This window comes from Ostrea edulis, chromosome 4 (assembly GCF_947568905.1).
Source record: "Ostrea edulis chromosome 4, xbOstEdul1.1, whole genome shotgun sequence".
Lineage (NCBI taxonomy): Eukaryota > Metazoa > Mollusca > Bivalvia > Ostreida > Ostreidae > Ostrea > Ostrea edulis.
The window spans coordinates 5,682,714-5,706,529 of NC_079167.1; the positions used below are offsets into that span (position 1 = coordinate 5,682,714).

Sequence of the window (23,816 nt, forward strand, 5' to 3'; positions counted from 1 at the left end):
TCGGATGCCTATCGTCATTATGTGGATCCATCTCTCTCTTACCGTACAGAGGTAGCTTACCGGTTAGGATTGGAAATTCAGCATCGTTTTTCATTCTAGTGTTATCCTGCCATGAATACATTTTTGTGGGGGGTGAAGTGTATGTGTATTTCTATCTTTATGTGCTTTAATGGGAACGGACAGCTTATCTTAGCTGATTGTGACTACCTCACATATATTAGCCAAACACGAACTTGTGTGAGATTCCTGGATTACCATTTCATCTTTGTTGTTTGTATTAGTCTTTTATATATAAACATTGTATTATTCTTTTATATATATATATATATATATATATATATATATATATATATATACGTGTGTGTGTGTGTGTGTGTGTGTGTGTGTGTGCCTTTTTGTTCCTACACTCTACACCATTTTGGGCATTGGAGGTTAACCATGATTTCGCTTTATGTTTTGCTCTATGTACTTTTTGTCATACGCTTTGACTTTGTTATGCATATAAATCATGGTTATTTGCCCAAACTGGTTGTTTTACTTTAACCTAGACAGTGGAGAGATAAAGGAAATTAATTGTTGTAAATAGAAATTTCTGTGGAATCATTAGATTATATGAGGACTCAATTTTCATGGATTTTGTAGGTCCACCTATCTCAGAAATTTCAAACTACAACAAAATCCAAATTTATGTAATATTTCTATGTACAGAAACCATATCCATGAAATTAATCCAAATAAAACTGTAAAATGTCCACAATCATGAATTTAGATTATTCCTAGTTCATGTACATGTTTTGTTTAAAATGTAGTGTTTTGTTTGATAACCCTGAGGGATTGAGCTTGGTTGTTTGATGGTGTTGTTGTTCATTTCTTTTGTCTATCTTGTGAAATTTTTATGGATTTTTTATTGCTGTTCTATCATCCTTATCTTTTATAAGTTTTAAAAACATACTTGCTCCTTTAAAAGTTCTAAAAATATACTTTCAATTCTAAGTTAACTATGCTATTTCTAAAGTCGTTTATACTATCATAGTATGTGTTTATTGTCTCTTTTCATTTACTTCTTATCTGTATGTATTAAACTGTGATATTTCCACGTTTTGTGATATATGTTCTTGATCTGTATATAGACAGGACCACAATGTAAACTAGTTTATATAACTAATTGTGCAATCCTGTATAAATAGAGGATATTATTATTATTTTTATTATGTTTTATGTCCATTTTATTTAGCATTTATTGTTTTATAAATTATTATCATCATCATGATATGTCACTCATAAGATGCAACCTTTGCCATGAAGTACTTCAAGCTGGGTGCTTACACCCTTTGAGCAGTGAAGGTTCTTTTACATGCTACATCTACTGCAATGTGGAGATCTGAATTTTAAAGCAAAGTATCAGATTGAAGTATGGTCTGTACAAGAATTTTCAATTCTCCCTAAATAACCTTGACCTTGCTAAAATGACCAATTTTCATAGCCATGGCATAACATATTGGATCAAATTAACTTTTGTGTCAAGAATGTACTTCAAATATCTCTCTACTACCAGTCTGGCCTCAACAAAATTTCTACAAAAGACATTGCATGGTCAGAATAATGAAGTTGCCTGGCTATATACAGGATCTTGAACGAGTGCTCATTATGGCATATGAAATTTGGGAATTATTCGCGAGGGAAATATTTATACCCGGAAATTAATTTCATAAATTTTATACGCAATAAGCAGGAGTATAAGATTCTATTTATCACACAACCATCAATAAATCCATATTTTAGTTACTTTCCAATTCATGCGATTGTTTTCATTTTGAGGTCAGCCTAGCCTCAATGCATTGTCTGAAAAATGTCCTTGAGCGCAAGAAATAACATCTCAGAATAAACACATCCACATGATAGCTATAAACCCTTACCAAAATGTAAAGTTTGCTGCAAATTTGCCGCAAGTTTGTGGCAAACAAATCAGTGTGCCAGAGCTGTTTGCCAGAAGTGTGCAGCTAATGCCGCTAGCGGCATACAGTGTGCCACTAGCAGCACACGGTGTGCCACTAGTGGCACAGTGTGCCAGAAGTGCACCACAACTTTTCCTAAACGAAACAGTGTGCCAGAAGTGCACCACAACTTTTTCTTTGGTATTCAGAATCAAAACTGTGTGCCAGAAGTGCACCACAACTTTTTCTTTGGTATTCAGAATCGTGTGCCAGAAGTTCACAACTTTTTTCTTAAAATTTTAGAACTGAAACAGTAAGGGCACCAAAGTTCACGACTTTTCTTGAATATTTAGAATAAAAGAGCCATTTCAATATATCGATCACAACATTTTCTATAATAGAACATATATGCAACATTTTTCGCACCCCTTCCATCCATCTTCTCAATTGTCTTAATGGGAATTAGCGGGCATTTTGTCACCAAATATTGAATTCAATGAAAGTTGCCCTATAATAGTTATTATATATTAAAGTAATAATTACACTTGTATTTAATTATTTCAAACACCTTTTAACCTCTTGAAAATGAATATGTGATTTTGATGATTGAATATCATTGTCTTGCAAGACAGTATAATTATTCTCTAGTTACCTTTGCATGCTGTCAGCAAAATGTAAATGCTGATTTTGTTTTTATTTGAGAAATGATTTGATTTGGGTGCAGTGAATACTTCTTCCGTATATATTTCTTTAATTAAAAGCGGTTATCTAACGTAGTTTTATTAGGGTTGATTCTCTTGTTTTTGTACATAATAAAAAATAAATGTTCTTATTAGTCATCAATATGTATTTCAATATCATCGAGAGATTTTGAGGGAAAAAAAGAAAATGGTTGTCATCACTTTCACAGCTAATGCCCCTTTAAAATAAGATGTAAGTGCACAGGTATCTGAATTTTAATCTAATTAGAAAAAAAAGTGAAGAAAAAATATCTATATCTAAATAAATGGAGAGAGAGAGAGGGGGGGGTTTCTTTTCTTTTCTTTATTTACATGTATATCTGTTGATTACAATTCAGATACTGGGTTTGTGAGTTGAAATTAATCAAATGAGAGTGGTAAAAATTCACCTTTATATCGTATAATTTACATATCAGGATTTTATCCAGGTACGTTATTCTGGTTTGTGGAATGCTAATTGATACTAAGTTAGAATAAGCTGTATACCAAAGTAGGTCTTCATGGGGCTTTACGGCTCTATGCATCGCAAATAGAGATCGGGTTCAATGCGTCGGATGTGGGATTCACTCAATATTATATGCTGAGCGCGAAAGTTGATATCAACAGACGCCATGATGTGATACCGGTAAACATCTTGAATATGAATCGAGATCAGGAGTTGATGCAGATATTCTGAGGAGAATCTTCCAATCATTGAGTAAGTGATTTACTGTGTATCTTATAGTTATAAACTCTCTAATATATTGTTCAAAACGAAACTGACCATCGCTCATTGTATGTTGTTGCGTCAAATCTTGCAAGTCAGTGTTTACGTTTATAAATTTACATGCTTCATTCAGTTCTTTGAAATTATGTGGAATTTATTTTTTTTAAATTTCCTTTGTATGAGATTAGACTCCTTCTAATTGCATTATCGTAGCCATCGCGGATTTTTTCTTCTTATACATTTGGACAGGATCATAGATCTATAGGCACTTTAAAAAAATGAAGAGAGAGGGGAAAAGGCCGAAAAGCAAACAAATAAAATAGGCCTATTTCCGTAATAATTATGCTATTTTTTGTTTACTTTCTACTCGGGTTATATTTGCAAAACTGAATAGTTTATTCAGTAAATGAATGGTTGATTATTATTATTTTATTTAAATGCTTATGATTTGAACCCAGATGTCCAGTTAGAAAAGTTAAACTGAATTATGATCAGGGATGTGACTTCCAGAATCTCAATTTTGTCACTCCATCAATGCATATACGTTATTAAAATGGATTGAAGATCTTGTCTTGGCAATAAAGTTAATTTGTACGTAAAGTCTGGTCAGCATGATATTAACAGTTGTACATCAAATATTGCATTTATTAGCCCAATGGGCTATAACGCAACATTGATTATTTCTCGGCTTTGAAAATCGGTGGCCCCAGGTGTCGGGCGACGGTAATTACATGTACACACCCCTGAATGATTCCTCCTATGTTAGACACCTTGCAAACTTGTATATAGGACGACCAATGGTATCTCGTAATTATTTACAATTTTATATCTTTTTCAGAATATATTTCATGATAGTCGTGAAGATACAGAAGTTGTGATGGTGTGTTGATAGGCTGTCTTCAACTTGCCATATCTGAGAGTTCCAACATGCAGGCCTGGATTAATGTGTATAAATCACTAATAAAGTTACTTAGTGTTATTTAGTTTTTAAAAAAGAATGACATTTCAATTTATACACACTTGCCAAGTGAATCTGATGAGACTGCTACATGTATTTGTGAGTAAAGGCACTGTCTTAACCGAAAAACTATTTACAGTTTATCACAACAAATGGATGGGACAGTAGAGTTGTTGCGGACAATATGTGATTGTGATGATCAAGTACTGAACAAGTGGAAGATTAGAAGGTCCAGAATTCAATCATGTTTTTGATTCTAAGGCGCAGACAGCATGGAGATAGTCCTATTATTCTCCCATTCATCTATGATGGAGAAACTTGTGTAAATGTTTACAGTGACTTTAAAATTCATGTAGATTGTCTCCAGATTTTTCAGAGGAAAAGTGCATAGTTTACATGTGTGAATTTTGAATATATTTCATTCTTGTCTGCAAATGTTGTCGAAACCTGTTATTGATGCACAATGCACATAGTCATGTTATGCAAATGATAGACCTCCTTTTTAATTACATGTCCTTAAGATCATGTCAACTCCTTTGTCTTAATTGTATATACAATTCTAGCATTTATAGCATCATTTGTATAGCACTTGCTAGTTTAATAAGGATTTTATTTTTTAAAAACTTTCATTTGACATGATTGATCTAAAACTGCCAAAATTCACAAATCTATTTAAATCACAACCTGACCTTAGGCCAGAAAAGTGCCACAGTGGGTTGATATTTTTCTCTTGGATCTTGAAAGAAATTCTTTATGCAGCAGTTTCCAAATAAAATGTACTCTCATGGCCAGGGTGGGACTTCACCGAGAACTTTTTAACATTGCACAATGCAATATTTGTGGATTAGAAGCTGTTGCAGTTTCTTTAAGTTTTCTCTCACATCTTGTTATAATTATATTTTATATTTTTGGTCGGGTTGCACAATGTTCAAACAGTTTATAAAATGGTGAATGACTGGTGGGCAAGCGACAGTAGCGTCCCTGTAATAGTACCTACTTTGTGTAATCAACTCCTTTCACACCTCTCACTTGATGTTCCTCAAACTTTGTACAGTTGTTAGGGATACATTGAAGATGTGCGTGTACCTTTTTGAAAGTGATCAGACATTTTTTTTGAAAAATTTACATGACTTTGTCATTTTTTAAGCATTTCTTTAATCGACAGTATCTATTTTGTGTAATCAACTCCTCATATACCTCTAATTTGACATTCCTCAAACTGTGTACAGTTGTTATGAATACATTGAAGATGTGCATATGTGTTTTTGAAAGTGATCAGACATTTAAAAAAAAATGTACATGTAGTTGAACTTAAGTCATTTTAAAGCATTTCTTGAATAGATGGTAACTATTTTGTGTAATCAAATCCTCATGCACCTCTAACTTGACATTCCTTAAACTTTGTACAGTTGTTATGAACACATGGAAGATGTGCATGCGTCTTTTTGAAAATGATTAGACTTTTTTTTTAAAAATTACGTGTAGTTGAACTTGGTCATTTTTTATGCATTTCTTGAATAGATGGTACCTATTTTGTGTGATCAACTCGTGCACATCTAAATTGATATTCCTCAAACTTTGTACAGTAGTTATGGACACATTGAAGATGTGCATGTGTCTTTTTGAAAGTGATCAGACTTTTTTCATTTAGTTGAACTTTGTCTTTTTTTTTTAAAGCATTTCCTGAATAGATGGTACCTATTTTTTTGTAATCAACTCCTCTTACAGCATTTATTTGACATTCTTCAAACCTTGAACAGCTGTTATAGAAGCATTGGAAATGTGCATGTGTCTTTTCGGAAGTGATCAGGCATTCTTTGAAAAATTTACATGTGCATGATGAAGTTGAACTTAGTCAGTTTTTAAGCATGGTACTTTATGTAACCAACTCAGCTTGTACTTAACATTTTCCAGACCCTGTACATTATAGATGTTATAAAAACATTGAAGATATACATGTAACATTTTAAAAATGCTTCTCTTTTTTTTTTGGAAAAATTCTACCTTTAATTTGTCATTTTTCCAGTATGTTTCTACTGTTGTTCCTATTATAGATAACATATTTTACAAGAACCTGGTCATTTCTGTTTTTGAATCTCTTTTTTTTAATTAGTATTTTTGAATATATGTTAATTACTTGATATGTCATTGTTCTTGAAATTATATTAATTGAATTATTATTGTGTTTTTGTTTTGTAATATGACAGTTTATATAGGATCCCTTAATTTCGAGCAGACAGTGCCACAAGTTTGCTGCAAACTGTGTGCCAGAAGTGTGCAGCAAGAGTGTGCCGCAAGTTTGCCGCAAACTGTGTGCCAGAGGAAAAATTTGCATACGAAAAGTATACTTGCGGTTAATATGCCGCACACTGTGTGCCAGAAGTGTGCAGCAAGAGTGTGCCGCAAGTTTGCTGCAAACTGTGTGCCAGAGGAAAAATTTGCATACGAAAAGTATACTTGCGGCAAATATGCCGCACACTGTGCCAGAAGTGTGCAGCAAGTGTGTGCCGCAACTGTGCCACAAACTGTGTGCCAGAGGAAAAATTTGCATACGAAAAGTATACTTGCGGCAAATGTGCCGCAACTAGTTGCGGTAAACTTGCCGCAAATGCGCTGCAAATTTGCAGCAACTGTGTGCCAGAGGGCTTATATTTTGGTAAGGGAATTGAAATTTTAATCAAAAAATCTTAATATCAAGTGATGTCATATTACAACAACAAATGAAACAGGAATAATTATGACAGACTTAAATAACGTTTGTAGCAAAACTAGAGAGTTGACAGTTTTGTATCTGTCAGCATGTGCAATTTTGCGTTTTTCATGTTGTTATTGTTTGACATCATCTGCTCCGTCACGGTTTGGGGAATTAAACTTAGCCTGTCGCTTCAAATTTCTATTTCAAAGTCAAGTCTGCTTATTTTCACTTCATAAAAAACATCTCTTGAAACAACTTTGGTTACAATTGCATGCCCTTTACCATCAATTTTAACAGAGTTGCCAACTTCAAAGGATGTCATGTTGTTTTGTTTATGTTCATATCAATATCATGATGGTAAACAGTACATCTTGCAATAGTGATGCATCTACGTGTCAATTATCAGAATCCAAGGTTGGCCTAAACAAGAATTTCAAATTGTCTTTTTAACCAAGACCTTGACCTTGGTCAAATAATCTTGATTCAAAGTAATGGCATGACATTTAATCAAACAACTTCTGTGTCAAGTATGAACATTTAATCTCTACAAAGTTTGACAAAACTTTTAACTTTCTATGGTGACTTTGACATTTTTTCACCCCCCCCCCCCCATATTATTTTGATAATTCAATAGTGACATTGACACTAGTGTCTTCATTATCTTCAATAATGTTCTTCTTATCAACTTTTTTCCCCAACCACTATTATATCAACTTCCATAAAACCTTACATGATGCAATCATATGTGAATTTATTATCAAAAGTTTTTAACTTCTTACAAATTTTCAAAAAATGCTCCATATAAATGAAGAATAGTTTTAAGGTGGATTTCTTTGTTCAAAATATAACTGACCTCCAATGATACAATATTATCTGATTCTGCTACTATTAACCACTCCAACTGTAACCCAAAGGAAACAGCTTTGCCATACAGCGGTGATTCCAGTGTCTGCCAGTTACTGTTTGCTGTTAGTGGTTTTATTCCATTCCAAATTTTGGTCTCATCAACTGTAATATAATTGAAGAGAAGGATTCTATATGCACAAGATTTAGAAAACACACTAAATCTAACAATGAATTTTCTTTACATAGCTTCTGTGTTAATTTGCTTTTTTAAACCACAAATCCTGTGAAATCAATTGAAAACTCTAAACTTTGATTACATTTGTGTAGTGATTGCAAAGATAGTCAATAATGAAATCACAACCATAAATTTCTCAAGGTATAGTAATATCTGAATGTAGTTCAGATATTTTATCCATAAAAATTCAAGAAACAAGCATTCTGAGAGTATTGCATAAGCAATACATGTTCCCAACCAGCACCCCTATTAATTGACGGATGAAATCTTCCAGATAACGTACATTTTATATCTTTTTACCTTGAACTGTGACGTAAAACATTGGTATCAAGTCCCCATGTTTACCAGTATCAAATTAGTTTGATGTTTCGTTGTTCTTGAAGTTGATGCATGTAATTTTTATCAGGGATATAATGCAAGGTGAAGATAACGAACAGTGATCAATCTCATAACTCCTACAAGCAATACAAAATAGATAGTTGGGCAAACACGGACCCCTGGACACACCAGAGGTGGGATCAGGTGCCTAGGAGGAGTAAGCATCCCCTGTTGACCGGTCACACCCACCGTGAGCCCCATATCCTGATCAGGTAAACGGAGTTATCCGCAGTCAAATCAGTGTGCCAAGAACGGCTTAACAATCGGTATGAAACACGTCAGACAGCATTTGACCCAATGCGAGGTTGTATTGACGAACTAGATCGTTATAACGACCATAGAATTTGCGAAATGCTGACTTCAATCAAGACTGTTGAAATCCCTGTACCATCAACTTGTTTGTCAGTAGCTTACCTCGATTTAAAAACTGACTATACCCAGAACAAGCTCTTGCATATCGAATCAGTTGAGATATATAAACACCATATGCAGGTGATAATGGAATATTGCTACATAAATGTGGGAAGTTGACGATAGAGAAGCTGAAATCATCCCGTTTGTCATACAGTTGAGTTGTCAGTTTGCCGTTAATGTCTACTTTCAATAAAATATCTAAGTATGAAGCAGAAGTGGACGACTATGTGGTGTCCTTTATTTCGAGCTCATAGGGATATATCAAATCGACATATGAATGAAAGCTATCATTGTTAATAGACAAAACGTCATCGATATATCTAAAAGTCGAATTGAAGGTCACAGCGAGAGATTTTTTCTTCTCATGTAGAAGTTTTTGAATAAATTCTGCTTCATATGAATATAAAAACAGGTCAGCTAACAAAGGAGCACAATTCGTGCCCATGGGAATTCCAACAGACTGTTGGAAGACCTGATCACCAAAGACCACGAAGATATTGTCAATGAGGAACTCTAGCATATTTTTTATTTCAACTTCAGAGTACTTGTGCGTGGAATCAGAGTGGTGTTTAACAAAGTAAGTTTTTGAATGACTGTCTTAGTCAGAACTCTATAATTCTTAAATTCAATTCATAAACAAGAAGCATATTCGTACATTAATAAAGTGGTATTTTTAGCGAGACACAAATTTAGCGATTTGTCCATAAATTAAGAGTATACAAATTTAGTGAGATCTAATTTTAGTAACTTTATAATTCCAAGAAAGATAGCTATTGCCTCTGATATGGAATAAATATTAGCAATATTCAATTTTAGCAACCTCAACACTGTCGCAAATAATTTAATGCCAAAATTATATTCTTGCTAAAAATTCTACTTATACAGTATTCTAGATGTCACACAGTAAATATGGGTTCGATAACTATAATTATAAAAAACAACTAAGAAAACTTGGTACTCTTTCATCATGAGATAGATGTCAAGTAGCATCAAATGTGGGTCACCATCTTTGCACAAAATACATGTTGGAAATATTTAAATAATCATGCAAATGGAACACAAAACAACACACCGATATAACATTCATATCTGTATTTAAAATCCCTATAAAGGACTTCTGAACCGTTTGTAATGCTACCTACTATCAACTGTTTAAGGTCAGTCGGATTGCCGTAAATTGAGCAATGCCGACTGATCAGACGTCACTCACCGACTACAGTGTGATTAACAGATTTAGAATATATTTTCATTGATATGTTCCTTTTGTGATTAATGAGCTTGAAATGTAAAATACTGTATTAATGAAGTGATTTTTCACATTGAATCAGCAACCAAGTTTTGTCAACTCATTCAGAAGTCCTACTTTTACAGTCTTTCCATCGGCACACAATCCCGAATATACAAAACGTTAAATATAAAAATAATCCTTTTTAACACCTGTCCATCAAACGTTACAAAATTTGAACTTATTTGTAGTTTGCCACTCTGAAACTACACTGCAAGTTTCAAATGAATCCTTACAAGCATAATGAAATAAATTCTGGAAAACCAATGGGACAGACTGAGGGACGGACAGACAAAATAAGAAAGCTATAGTCTCCTTCAGTTTTACAAACTGGTAGGGGACTAATAAATGTCTAGTTTGACTGTTAACCCTCACCCTCATCTAAAACTAAAGAATCACACTGAACTCAAAGTTAGTAATTGTATAATGCTAGCAATGAGAGTAATATGTTGAGTTTAGGTAAATGTTTAAACCAATTTATTTAGTAGCTACGTTACAGATTATGCAATCAATAGGTTTACTAAATTTTAAGGGCAGTAGCTTAAAACTGTCTTTAATGTAGATTTTGAAGAAAATAACTACATATGTTACATGAGGGTGGAGTCATCAATTCATTAATTTGAAATTTGAAATTTTTTCTAATGATTATCATCCCTACCATGGCACCTGACAAATTCCAAACTGCAAATATTCAGCAAATACCTGTTGTATAGTCTGCAGTGAATCCACCTCGGACATTAGAATTATCCATGCTTAACTGCATGATAATATAATTATTCTGGGAGTAAAATTCCTGCTGTGTTTGAAGATTCCCTGTTAAGCTCCCCAAGAAATTACTCTCTTTCAACGTTATGCCCCCAGTCCATATGCGGAGCACATCAGCATTATCCTCCAGGTGAAATGTGCTACTTATCTACAAAGCACACATTGATAATCATAAGATAAAACATTGGAACATCAAAACACAACAATATACAAAACAAGAGGCCCACAGGCTTTATCTGTCTCCTGAATACTAGTTAAAACAAAGTATCACAACTCCTATGAGCTATGGAATCTAGAAAAAATTTCCTGTTCTTAATATCTATTACAGCTAAATTCTAATATTCAGCAACAGTATAAAACAAGATGTGTTCTTAAAACTTCAATGCCCTCAAAAGTACATACACTGATGAAATGTTTTACATGATATGATATATGTATTGATATTAAACGATACGACTAATTTGGACCAATCCTACAGTCAAAACCCTGGGTTGTGAAATTCACCATTTTTTTCTTTTCTTTGTAAATCCTTTTCTGCTATTCCTAAATATGCATTTAGATTTTCAGCAAACTTAAAGAATTCCTTCAAATCATTATAAAAATGTTGACACCACTCTGAAACTAAATCCTTACCTTCTAGGATCAAGGATCTTGAAATTTACAATTTTGGTAAAAGACTACCTACTACACTTTTAAATATCCATTTAGTTTCAATTTAGTATCAATAGCACTAAATTAAGTGTTTTACACGCAAACACTATATACCAAGTTTGATCCCGCCCTGGGGTCAGAATCCCTACCTCGGGGATCATGAAATTTACAATTTTGATAGAGGCCTTCCGCCTGCTCTACATCACTATGCATTTAATTTTTCTTACACATGTGGTTGTAGAGAAGAAAATTTTTGAAAATTGGTCAATTTTTGGCAGTTTTTGTCCCTCTTCAGATGGAAATTTAAGGGATAGTCCTGGGGTGCATCTTACAAAAGAACTTACGACTTACGACCAACTTTACATAATGGGATTTTCCAGTTTATTGTAAGATTATTCACTCCAAATGCAAAATATTTTTTAAAAATGTTGAAAATTAAGCCTCAGAAAAGTAATTCATTTAAAGTAATAATTGTGTAATACAATTTAAGACCTGCGACTTTGTCATAAGTTGTTATGTAAAACGGGCCCCAGGTTCATATATCTCAGAGTGGACACAATGCGTTTCATATTTTGCTCTTGAACAGGGCACATAGGTGTCCCATCTAGTGAGAGTCTACGACTCTGATCCACTTAGTACCATGCAAACTAGAAATACGCATCAACTGACTTCATGGCTCAGAAAGAGTATTTCACTAACCAGCAATACACCAACAACACATGGATACCACATGGAAACCGTTCACTCATTAGTTTCATTCTTCAAACACAGAAATCATTGGTTTTTTACAGTTATAAATTGCATAGATATGTCCATTTGCCACAATATTTTGGGAATAATTTATTTATGTTTTAAGATAATTTTTATACTTACTGTGACCTTAATTCTAACACCAACTGGTGCCTGTATAGTCCAGGTACAGAAGGCATTGTTTGTATATGTTGGTTGACTTGTAGACATTGTTACTGAGCCTGTTCCACCCTTCTCTACTGTTCTTAATTCAGAGCAGAACTGTGCTGTAGGAAAAGAAATCATGGCAGGGCATAGAAATATTAATGAAGTTGAATAGATGATACCAAAATGTATCAGCATATAAGGTTTGATGAAAATATCTTGAATAGTTTCTTTGAAACTGAGCTACCGTATATACTCGCCTATAAGTCGGTTTTTTGGGAGTCAATTTTTGGTCCAAAACTGTAGTGTTTTTTAAATATCTAGACGTATTGTTTATGTATTTTAAAATCATGTATAAAGTACAAGTATTTAAATATTTTTATCTAGTTTAAAATTATTTACATACCCGTAACTAAAACTTTCAATTCAATTTCAATTCGTTTATCGATAAAATTGAATTACGAACCCGATTTAATATTGAAATATTCATATGTGTACTGGCTGAAATATATTTCTTAAAAGATTGAATATTGTTAACAGATAATTTAGATCATCATTCTTGACTCTTAAAAACTCTATTGTTGATACAATGAATTATACCGGAATCCCACAATAACAGTTTTCGCGAGGCGCGTGCCACTAAGTAAACACGGTGTCAGGTACTGGTAATTAGGAGACCATAATTGCTTAGGTAATCAAGGGATCATGGTCCATAATAGATCAAGGGATGCATTTAAACCCCAAACGGATATGGCTTGGATATTTAGCACCTCGTAATTATTAATTTCTCAAAATATTTTTTGAAACATAGGTAAAAACACTACAGCATTGACTTGAAATTGTCAACCTATTCTGACAAAAATTTGTACCGACTTATAAGCGGGTCAATGACAAATTCCTACAAAATAACCTTAAAAAATACAACCGACTTATAGGCGGACCGACTTATAGGCAAGTATATACGGTAAACACAAAGTGTGATGGAAGGACAGAAGGAAGGATGGAAGACAGACATGACAAAATTCACTGAAATAAGCACACATACAGTATTTTGTAAGATTACTGACATAATCATGCAGTATCAGACCAATTCATGGTAAATAACAACAGGTGTACGAGTCACAATGCTCACTGCAGTCAAATAAGCTCCTTAGATGAAGGAAATTCTAAACTTTGATCCTAAATGGTAATATGACATAAAATACACTAAAAACTGGTATATCAATAAAAGCATGTGTATCACAGAGCAAGAATAAAAAAAAAAAAAAATTCTTTTATATCGATATAAAAACAGCAGGGTTTTTATTTCCGTGCTTCTGAGATTTTAAAAGTCTATTTCCACAGCAGCTAAATTCCGACCGTCTAACAAGGGGCATTTTTAAAAAATCATTTGTTGAACTTGTAAAAAATTCAAGCGTCACTAGGTTAACTGAGGATGTAGATTTTAATCTGACCAAACTTAAACTTTAAACTTTACTCCAACAATACTTTCTGCCATTAGTTTCATCGAAATTGGAAAGTTTGTACTCAAGTTTATACTTAAATGAGTTAAAAATCAAGGAATGTGACTTGAATCTTGTACACATAAGCAAACCCACAAACATAATATGTTATGAAATATCTCCACTGCAAACTTTGCAGCAAGGAGATACAAAATATCAATCAAGAAACAAATCTTCCTTACGACAGTTATTTTCATCCGACATATCTCCACAGTCATTCTGTCCATCACATAACCAATTCTTATGTATGTAGCCTCTATTTCCACAAAATATTATATCTGTTCGAAAGAGAAAAGAAGATTCACAAATAAATGAAAAACACAATTCATCAGAATGAAAGGCATTGATTAATTTGGAGCTTTTATATCAACAGCATGCCTTGGGGTATGCCACAAAAACACTGTTTTTATCATAATACTGTTCAATAATATTAATCCTACAGTACTCGCAACGTTATTCTTGACATTCCTATCGTGCGTGTATCCTATCGTATCGTGCGTGTATCCTATCATATCGTGCGTGTATCTTATCCTATCGTGTATCAGATTTTCCGTTTTCTATCTGTTTTGCGTTTATCAGGTTTTCCGTTTATCGTGAAAATCGTTTATCGTGTAGCTTCGGAAACTATCGGGATCGTATATTAAATCTAATGAAAATGTACGATACTTTCCGAAAGCTTTATTCGTTTTGTTAAAGAAGCTTTTTTAGGAATCGAGAAAAGACAGTATGTTTGAAGGAGAACATAAAGCTGTCCATTTTAACGCAGAAAAAGAGCTATATGTCTGTCCAGAGAGGGCGAAAATTTATCACAATTTCATTTTAAGTCTGGAAAATAGCCAGTGGCTTGCCGAGCAAACCGAGGACAGTCTGGAGTTCATAAACATTTCCTTGTCTAGAAACAATTATTTGCAATTAACACTAACAGAGAAATAGGAAGTTCCGATCTGAAAGGAAAAATCAGTAAATTACATTGTTTATTACATATATTTTAATAATGGTTCTTTTTCTTCCGATTTTTTCACCTGTATTCAACTACTGAACTTGTGCGCGTTCTTATCTATCTGATTTTGTGTATCACCCGTGTTTTGACAGTAAACATTCTCAGGGACATTGTATTTGACACATTTAGAAGATTAAGTTTTGAAAGAGTGCAAGAGTATTGCATCTCCCAAAATTCTGCTCAATTGGGCACGATTCAGCTGTCATCGTTGTGGGGTTTTTTTATGTGTACATGTACACATATACCAATAGTCGTATGTGTAGATACTGGAAATTTATGCTGGTGTTGATGATTATTTGAATTTTTTACATGCTAAACACAAACATTTAAAAGTGTTTCTAAATTGCGACTTTAAATCAAGCCGGGTTTCGTATATGTTTTTTAATAGTTTATTTATTTTTTGTTAACAAAATATCAATTCATATGAATATGTTCCAATTACTTATGACTATCAATTATCACTCATAGTGTAGAAATATCTAACATATGAGCATATGGTGTAGTGCAGTGGAAAGTGGTCATTATGAAAATAATTGTAGTTGTTGAATGAGCGGTGAACTCAGAGCTTGATGCAAAATAACCCCCTCCACGCTACACTCAAAATATTACTTGGTTTTATTTGATATCCAAGATAATAGACATTAGAATAAGAGAGCTATTGAAGCATGATATCACTACATTATATTACATTCTGTTAATTCCCTGTTTAATTGCTAAACGCTCGGTATCAAGTGTGAATGTCGCGGGTCCTCGGAGATGACCTTAAAAACAGTAGGTGTGTCACGCTACAAAAAACCCTCACTGCTCAATGGCCGTAATTGCCGAGCATAGGCCTAAATTTAAAAGCTCTTATGAGTGAAATATTCTCGAGCGAGACGTTAAGCAAGATAAAAACCAATAACTCCCTGTATTATTCATATATTAAACATTAGGTGACAATATACGTTTTAGAATCATTGGCTGAGAAAATTCATATAGATATCAAATAATGAATTCAATACCGTATATAGTTTAGTTTTCGGATTTTAGCTGTAATGACGTCAAAAAAAAACATAAATAGAATTTAATAAAAAAATTAATAAATAAACGTACAACCGTGGATAAATAAATTATACGTTTTAGGTATGTATTGAATATTGAAATCGTTCAATATTATTATCAACATAATGTAATTATTTTGTACGTATCAAACTTTCGTTCTGTCTAAATTGTTTCTACATTTACAACATTTCTATCAGGTTTTCCGTTGAATGTGAAGATCGTTTATCGTGTTTTGCGTTTATCAGGTCTATCGTGAAGATCGTTTATCAGGTTTTGCGTTTATCAGGATTACCGTGTATCCTATCGTATCGTGCGTGTATCCTATCGTATCGTGCATGTATCCGATCCTGTCGTGCGTGTATCGTGTTCTATCGTTTATCATGTCAAGAATAACGTTGCGGGTACTGTAGTTCATTGTTCAGGTGTGGATCCAGCTTTTTTCGCCAGAGGATGTCCAAAAAAAAAAACTCCAGGATTTCTACATTTTCAACCTCTAGTACTCGGCACTCGAGGACATTGAGCAGTGGAGGTCCTTTAACGTGCCGATTCCTACCGTGTACACAGATAGAGTTATGTTTTGTTAGACAGTAAATATCATTAACAAACGGGTCACTTGAAACTCCTATTTGAACGATTAATTCATTATCAAATATTATTTCATAGTCATCATAGAACATTAAATTGGACTACTTTTCCTTACTCAGTAATTCTCAAATAAGTATGAATATGCTAATGGAAAAGAAACATGAGGCCCAAAGGCCTTATCAGTCACCTGAACACTAGTTAAAAGTGTCATTAGTCCTATTTGATCACTCTACTAAACTATACTAAAACATCGATGGAGGGTCCTTAATTTCTCTTCTGTAAGAGTTTTTATGAAGTTGGCGAGCGAAAATGAGCTATAAAAACAATCATCAGAAACAAACCTCTTGTCGGGTCAGGACCTCCTCTGAGATTTGTCAGATATGGGGTTCGAGGACCTCACCTTTTGACAAATCTTGGAGGGGGGGGGGGGGTTGAATAAATTAAAATTGAAATAACTAAGGTTAGGGACATGTAATTGGCTCTAACTACGGATCAATCACCAACATAATTACGCATACCTGTAAAAGTATGAATGAAAATCACAATTAATGGATAGGCTTAGTTATTGTTGAAACTGAGGTGATGTACATTGTTTGTTGTTAAAAAATAAAACACTAAAAGAATCATAAACAACAACTTTATTATTTTTTTTATTAACTTCATTTATTTTACGGCAATTTTGAATCCAGAAAAACTATGGCTGCATTTTAACTTCTGTTCTTTAAACGTTGTACTTTTAGTTCACAATGGCATCTGTTTGCAGTAAATTAAAGCAAACAAATTCACAATTGGATAAAGTCTAATAAAAGTCAGTGAAATGACAATAAATCAATACGGACAGAAGAATAGTAATAAATACTTATGAATAAAACGTAACGATACTGATAATATAGTTCGTTGTAATATTTATGTGAAGAATTGTAGTGTGAAACCCAAATGTACCTTTGAAAAAATCGAGATGTATGAAGTTTTCATCTTCACAAGTCAAGGGTTATTGATTCGTTACCTCGCACTAACCCTTGACATCAGTCGCTATTTAAAAGTTGGGCTCGAGAAGAAGCAATATGATTGGTTTGCAGCCTGAAGCTGCAAACCAATCCGACAACGGCTTTTATAGTCGATCGAAAACAAAACTAAACAGTAAACACGCATGGCGACGGCATTATGGTGTAGAATTTGTGACCAATTAGTACAAGACAGATACCGTCGATTGATTTTCGGGAGTTCGTTTTGCTTGAAGAAACAATTAGACGAGGGTTCGGGGTATGAGCCGAATGAAAATGACGGATTGTCGAAGTACGTTTGTCGACTATGTTTTAATAAATTAAACAAATTGTCCAAAATAATGGAACAACTTCGTAAGATAGCGATTTACCACTGCCGGTTTTAGTCCCAATAAAAACATCTTTTCCTTCTCTGATACATGATATCGAAAGCTTTTGGTTTTCAGTCAAATGATCGATTTGATATTTTTCACATATCTTTTCGTCAACGGACGCCATTTTTTACTTTCTGTTCATTCCCTTACCAAACTTTCATCTGAAACAAGAAATCCCATTGGCTGATTAATTTTAGCGTATTGCGTCATCCTTCTTCTCGAGCCCAACTTTTAAATAGCAACTGATGTCAAGGGTTAGTGTGAGGTAACGAATCAATAACCCTTGACTTGTGAAGATGTGAAGTTTTATGAATGTGAACAGCCATTCGGCAGATTAAATATTCGGCTAATCTGATTATTTTTCTCTGACAAATGGGCTATTGGATTAACCGGGACCCCTTATATGAATAGCATTAAAGAAGATGTTACTTTAGTGTTTTACACGTAAACACTATATACTAAGTTTTGCCCCATCCTGGGGTAAGAACCCCTACTCTGGGGATCATGAAATTTACAATTTTGGTAGAGGCCTTCCGGCTCTACATCACTATGCATTTAGTTTTTCTTACGCATGCGCAGTTGTAGAGAAGAGGATTTTTTAAAATGGGTCAATTTTTGGCAGTTTTTGCCTCGCCCTTAAGACCCCAGGGGTGCGAGAGTCCTGAATTTATAATTAATGTCACCCTTCTACAAAAGATGTTTCGTACCAAGTTTAAAAGAACTGGAATAGTAGTTATCAAGAAGAAGTTAAGAATGTTCCATTGTTAATGCAAAACGGACAACAACGAATGAAAACCAATTGCAATGGGTGACCTGAGTTTACTCTTTTTAACCTTTTAACCCTACAATAAACATCGTAATCATGCTAAGTATTGATACCGTGAGGGTTAGGTGCTCCCATGAGCTTGCAGACAAATGGAAGCTTCCCTCTACAGTTTGTTACAGTCCAGTGGTTGTCTTCCTTATCTTTCAAGGTGGAAACACATTGGTAATCGCCTGTGAATTCCATTGGTTGCAAGTTTTTCCATAGCCCCTGAACCAATGAGATGGGTTTGTTTTCTGACATCCTATGCTGAGACCACACAATTTCCTCTTGACCTGCTGTTGGTGTTTTAGACAGGCCTGTAATAGAATACATACACTGTAATATCAGATATATACATAAATGAAATTAATGACCCTTTGTATCATTGATAAGAGCTATAATATAATTGCACTAAAATATAATTGTCAACATCAAAAAATTATTAAATGCAAAAATCTTAAAACAACAAAATCCATGCACCAGTACTTTTAACACCTGGTGGTGCACCACATAACTGACGAGTCACAATATGTTCCCTGACCCGAGTCACCTATAGTAGTTCATACATATATACATACATGTTAGATGCAACTTTAAAACCGGGGAACAATGATAAGTAGTGGAGATGACATTTATAGGCTTACAGCCTGCTGTCCAATTCTTTTTCTGTAAGTTGAATAAAATATTCATAAACTAAACAAAACAGTAATGATGAACGATTTCATATTTTTCCTGGTTAAGGTAGTGATTGCGAGGCATCACGTGGTTTATTCATGAAGTATCTAGAAAGAGACTATTTTCGTTTCCGATTCCGGAATACGTCAAGCGCTTAAGCATCAGTAATAATGACAGACGATGGAAACAAAGACTTCTCAGCTATAACCAGAAACAGAGTAAAGTGAAAATATGTTTAGAAGTATACAAATAAAATACAATACAAATGAAAAATCCCTTATGTTTTAATTATCTTTTAATCTTTTAAATAATAGACATTAGGCTCTAAGTCTCCAAGATACATACCCCCCCCCCCGGTAATTTTCAGTCTTACAGCACGTAAATCTAATTCACAAACCACCAGGCCTATTAAAATCATGATATATTTAAGAAATGAACATCATTTTTGAGCTGTTCATGGTCAGTATGAACGGATTTGGATTTGAGGCAAATTCTGTGAATCGCATTAGCGATTCATAGAAAATTTGCCTCAAATCCAAATCCGTTCATATTGACCATGAACAGCTCAAAAGTGATGTTCATTTCTTATATTTATATTTATGTACTAAAACACCGTTTGTTTACATTGCTTCTATTTTGTTGCAGAAAACGAACTCCTAGCCTCTGTCACAGTAGTTATTGTGACGTACGTCAACACATAGACATTACGTCACATTTCGTCTCGTCCTGCCTTTTATCAACATTGCAAGGTGCACTGTATTTTGGAGGTAGGAGACAGCAAGATTGGGATGATAATTCACGTAAGTTTACAATCTTAATCCAAGGGTGTGACCTGCGAGATCTTTGTAACAGATGTTCTATTTTTTAAAAATCATTACGCTCTCTCAGTCGCGTGCTTTAAGCTAGTTCATAATCAAACTCCCCGTCGAGGCCGCATTACGTCACCTACGAATTTGTGAGCAAACGAACTCTGGTGGAAGTTTGAGTTCATAATCCGTTCATAGTCGATGTGAACGGATTGTGTCGCGTGCTGAAATTGGTTAGTTCATAGAGGAAAATGCAATTTGTAATATAAATATAATGCTATGAATTTCATAACATGTATGTGTTAGTGCACATAAATCTAAAATGCTGATCTATGTAACGTGGATGTTAAGAGAAATCAAAAAGTGTGTATTCTGAAAAGCAGCACTTGCTGTTGAATTATCTTTTTCTCAATTAGTTCAGTTATTTCTCATAATATAAAAAATAAGAAAGCTTTGTTGTTTGATAATCGCTTAGTTTGAAAGGAAAACAAAAATAAAGACGTTGCAGGTATCGACGTCACAATGCACAGTGTACGTCGGACGGGTTACATTTCCCGCGTTTTTAACATACACTTCTAGAGCATGAATATACAAGTAATTTCAAACAGAAAGTAATAAAAACATACCCAAAGCAACAATACTATCATTCTATGTGGAATAAATTCAATAATAAACATCAAAACATTTTATAGTTTTGATATGAGTTTAAGAGCTTGTCTACGAGAAAACCATGCAAGCTGTGATGGAAGCAAGGTTGTCGGATCAACAACATATTTTGAGTGTAATAAAGTACATCAATATCAAATACTTTGGCATATTTTTTTCGGGGGTGTAGTCATTGGATAGGGATTTGCAGCCATGTTACTAAAAATAGCACTTTTGTTCTGACAAAAGGGTAAAATTATGTATATTTTACCCTTTCTATTCAAAAATTCTAACAGGTTATTGAAAATGAATTTTTAAAAATTGACACAGTTTGTAAAACAACTGGATATACATATTCATATTGTTTAGTGGGACTCTAAAATTTTACTTCCGTTTAAGTGCACAAAGGTCACAAATTTGGCTCGATTCCAGATTTTGATAAATTGCAGAAAATGATAACTTTTGAATCAACTAGTAGTCAAAAAGTTACGCTTTGATTTATTCAAAATTACTTTCATCTTATAGAGAAGAAGTATATTTACGATATATCAAAACTCTGTCTTTGGACTCTCGATTATAGTAAATATATTAATATTTCAAGTTGGGCATTTTTTCCTGCTTGTAGAGCTTTTATTCTGGTAGACACCTAAACCTGTTTGCCATGCATGGTCCTTGTTATCTTATCAAGTTTTATATAATTTTATGATTTCACATCAGATGACCAGAAGTATGTATCAATCATTTTTTGTTGCTGTGGGTCCTGGTTGCCATGGTGACAGATTGCAAAATTTGAAAAAATAACGTTTTTAAAAAAATAATATGCATCGTATGAATAGTTGTAATTTAACAGAATTGATATTTGTGTACTTTTAAAAACAAATTTCATGCCAATTTATATTATGCTATATATGATAAATTCTTTATTTAGACAGGATAGCACGATTAGTACATATGACTAGTTTACATTGTGGTCTTACAGAGACTTAAATATACCACAAGCAATTGGATCATATTTCTTCATAGATTTGCTTTTCCCATGGATACAATAAGGATAAATCTATCTTTTTTTTTAAATCTGACTGGTTATTGAAAAAATTCTGAAATAATCAAACTCAATCACAAATACTATGCCAGACAGCATTGTAACTTTTGAAAAGTTGTATGAGTCACAATATTGATATTCTAAAACAAATAAAATTGTTGTCATAGTAACATTTAGACCAATTTAAAGACTGATGTGCTTTTAAGTTCAAAGGTAAAACTTGTGTGAAGAGAGAACTTAATAAATATCAAGAGTATAATACCCCAAATCTTTATCTTTTCCTCGGGACAGTTAACACGTCATATGAAGTTGTCAGGTACAATATATTAGATAAAAAGTACTTTGTGGTTAGGAATGTTTAGATGTCATCAAACTTTAACAAATGAAGTACCCAGAAAAAAATTGAGCAGCAACCCTTAAACAATTAAATAACATGCTTAATACGTATATATAAACAAGAGTTGTAGTTGGCACTCATCACCAGGGCGGAGGGTGTGGGTGGGTGGCAAATTTTTTATAGAACCAACCCCCCCCCCAACCTCCCTAAAAATTACTTTTAACACAACCCGAAGCTCAAAATCCTTGATAATTATAATAATTGGGGGGGGGGGGGGTTCCAAGGATTTAATTCATCAGTTCAAGCTTCCATTTCAATTGTTTATTGATTGCCATAAAAAAGTAGAGGGGGAGGGGGGGGCTGATTTAGCTAAAGAGACCTGATCAAAATAATCTTCGGTTTCCCTGTCAGATAAATGATTTTTCCAAAATTTTTTCCGATCAATTTCTCATGATGAACAAAGTATAATGACGATCCAAACTCTACCTACATCAATGACTTTAAGAAACTACATTTGCATATACATATACGTAATACCATCAGTATACAATATCTATATATTTGTTGTTGGTAAAATAGAGAAAGGGGTATATTTTTGCATATTGAATCGTAATCTATGATCAAACATTGAGTATGTCATATTGTTACATTGAGCACTGAAGAAGAAAGAAAGATACCGAGCAAACTGTTACAGTATACATTCTTAATTGAGAAAACGTTATGCATTTTTATTTCACACTTCTGTTATTTTGTCCTGTTCTCATTACTTAGTGCATATATCTAAACTAATAACAATTTTTTTCATCAATCATGATGGTAAATACATTTTGCAAATTCGGGGAGGGGGGGTGCACTAGATCCTCACATGCTCCATCTGGACTGACTATAGATGCATATTTTCTTTGATTTCCTCCATATAACATCTAAGCATTCTCGGTTAATGCATGAATTATCAAGGAAAGAACGCTTTCAATTCTTCAATGACAAAATGCCTGACCACTGGTACTAGTTTGCAGTATAACAGGACGAAGTACCGGATACTTTTTAAACCCTGCCAATATTTAGAAATTTCTGGATTACATTCACAGATACTGTTATGACTTTCACTGATATCACATAAACATGATGTACGAATTCTCAAATCCCATTTCAAGTTGGAATCATAACATTCCATAATATTGCTATCATTTTGTACCTTCTACGTATGAAGAGTGCATCAAAGGGGAGGTAATTCCAGCAACAGGTCTATTTCATTAAAAGACCCCCTTTTTCATATAAAATAGTAGATTACTGGGATTTATTTATTAGAAAATGTTAAATCTATAAATAAAATTAGATTTTCAAACAATTTATGCATCTAATATCACAAATTTTAAATCTTTAATCTTTTAAAAGATAATTTTAAATGCTTAAAAATATTCGTTTTTGTCAGTTTTTAAATTTTAATTGCAAATGAACAGCCAAAAGTCCAAAGTACAATTTTTTATATTTTACAGACA

At 33.6% G+C, this 23,816-nt stretch overlaps 1 protein-coding gene across 2 annotated transcripts in view; it reads right to left on the reverse strand.

Annotated features, from left to right (window-relative positions):
* LOC125668853 (sushi, von Willebrand factor type A, EGF and pentraxin domain-containing protein 1-like) overlaps nucleotides 1-23,816 on the reverse strand; it is a 337,072-nt gene that overhangs the window by 254,808 nt on the left and 58,448 nt on the right. For both annotated transcript variants that reach the window (XM_056161741.1, XM_056161742.1), the window contains exons 5-9: nucleotides 18,887-19,129; nucleotides 14,186-14,281; nucleotides 12,481-12,623; nucleotides 10,894-11,104; nucleotides 7,887-8,041 (exon numbers count right to left, since the gene is read on the reverse strand). In XM_056161741.1, coding sequence (XP_056017716.1) covers nucleotides 7,887-8,041; nucleotides 10,894-11,104; nucleotides 12,481-12,623; nucleotides 14,186-14,281; nucleotides 18,887-19,129 — 848 coding nt within the window. The remainder of the gene's footprint in view (nucleotides 1-7,886; nucleotides 8,042-10,893; nucleotides 11,105-12,480; nucleotides 12,624-14,185; nucleotides 14,282-18,886; nucleotides 19,130-23,816) is intronic.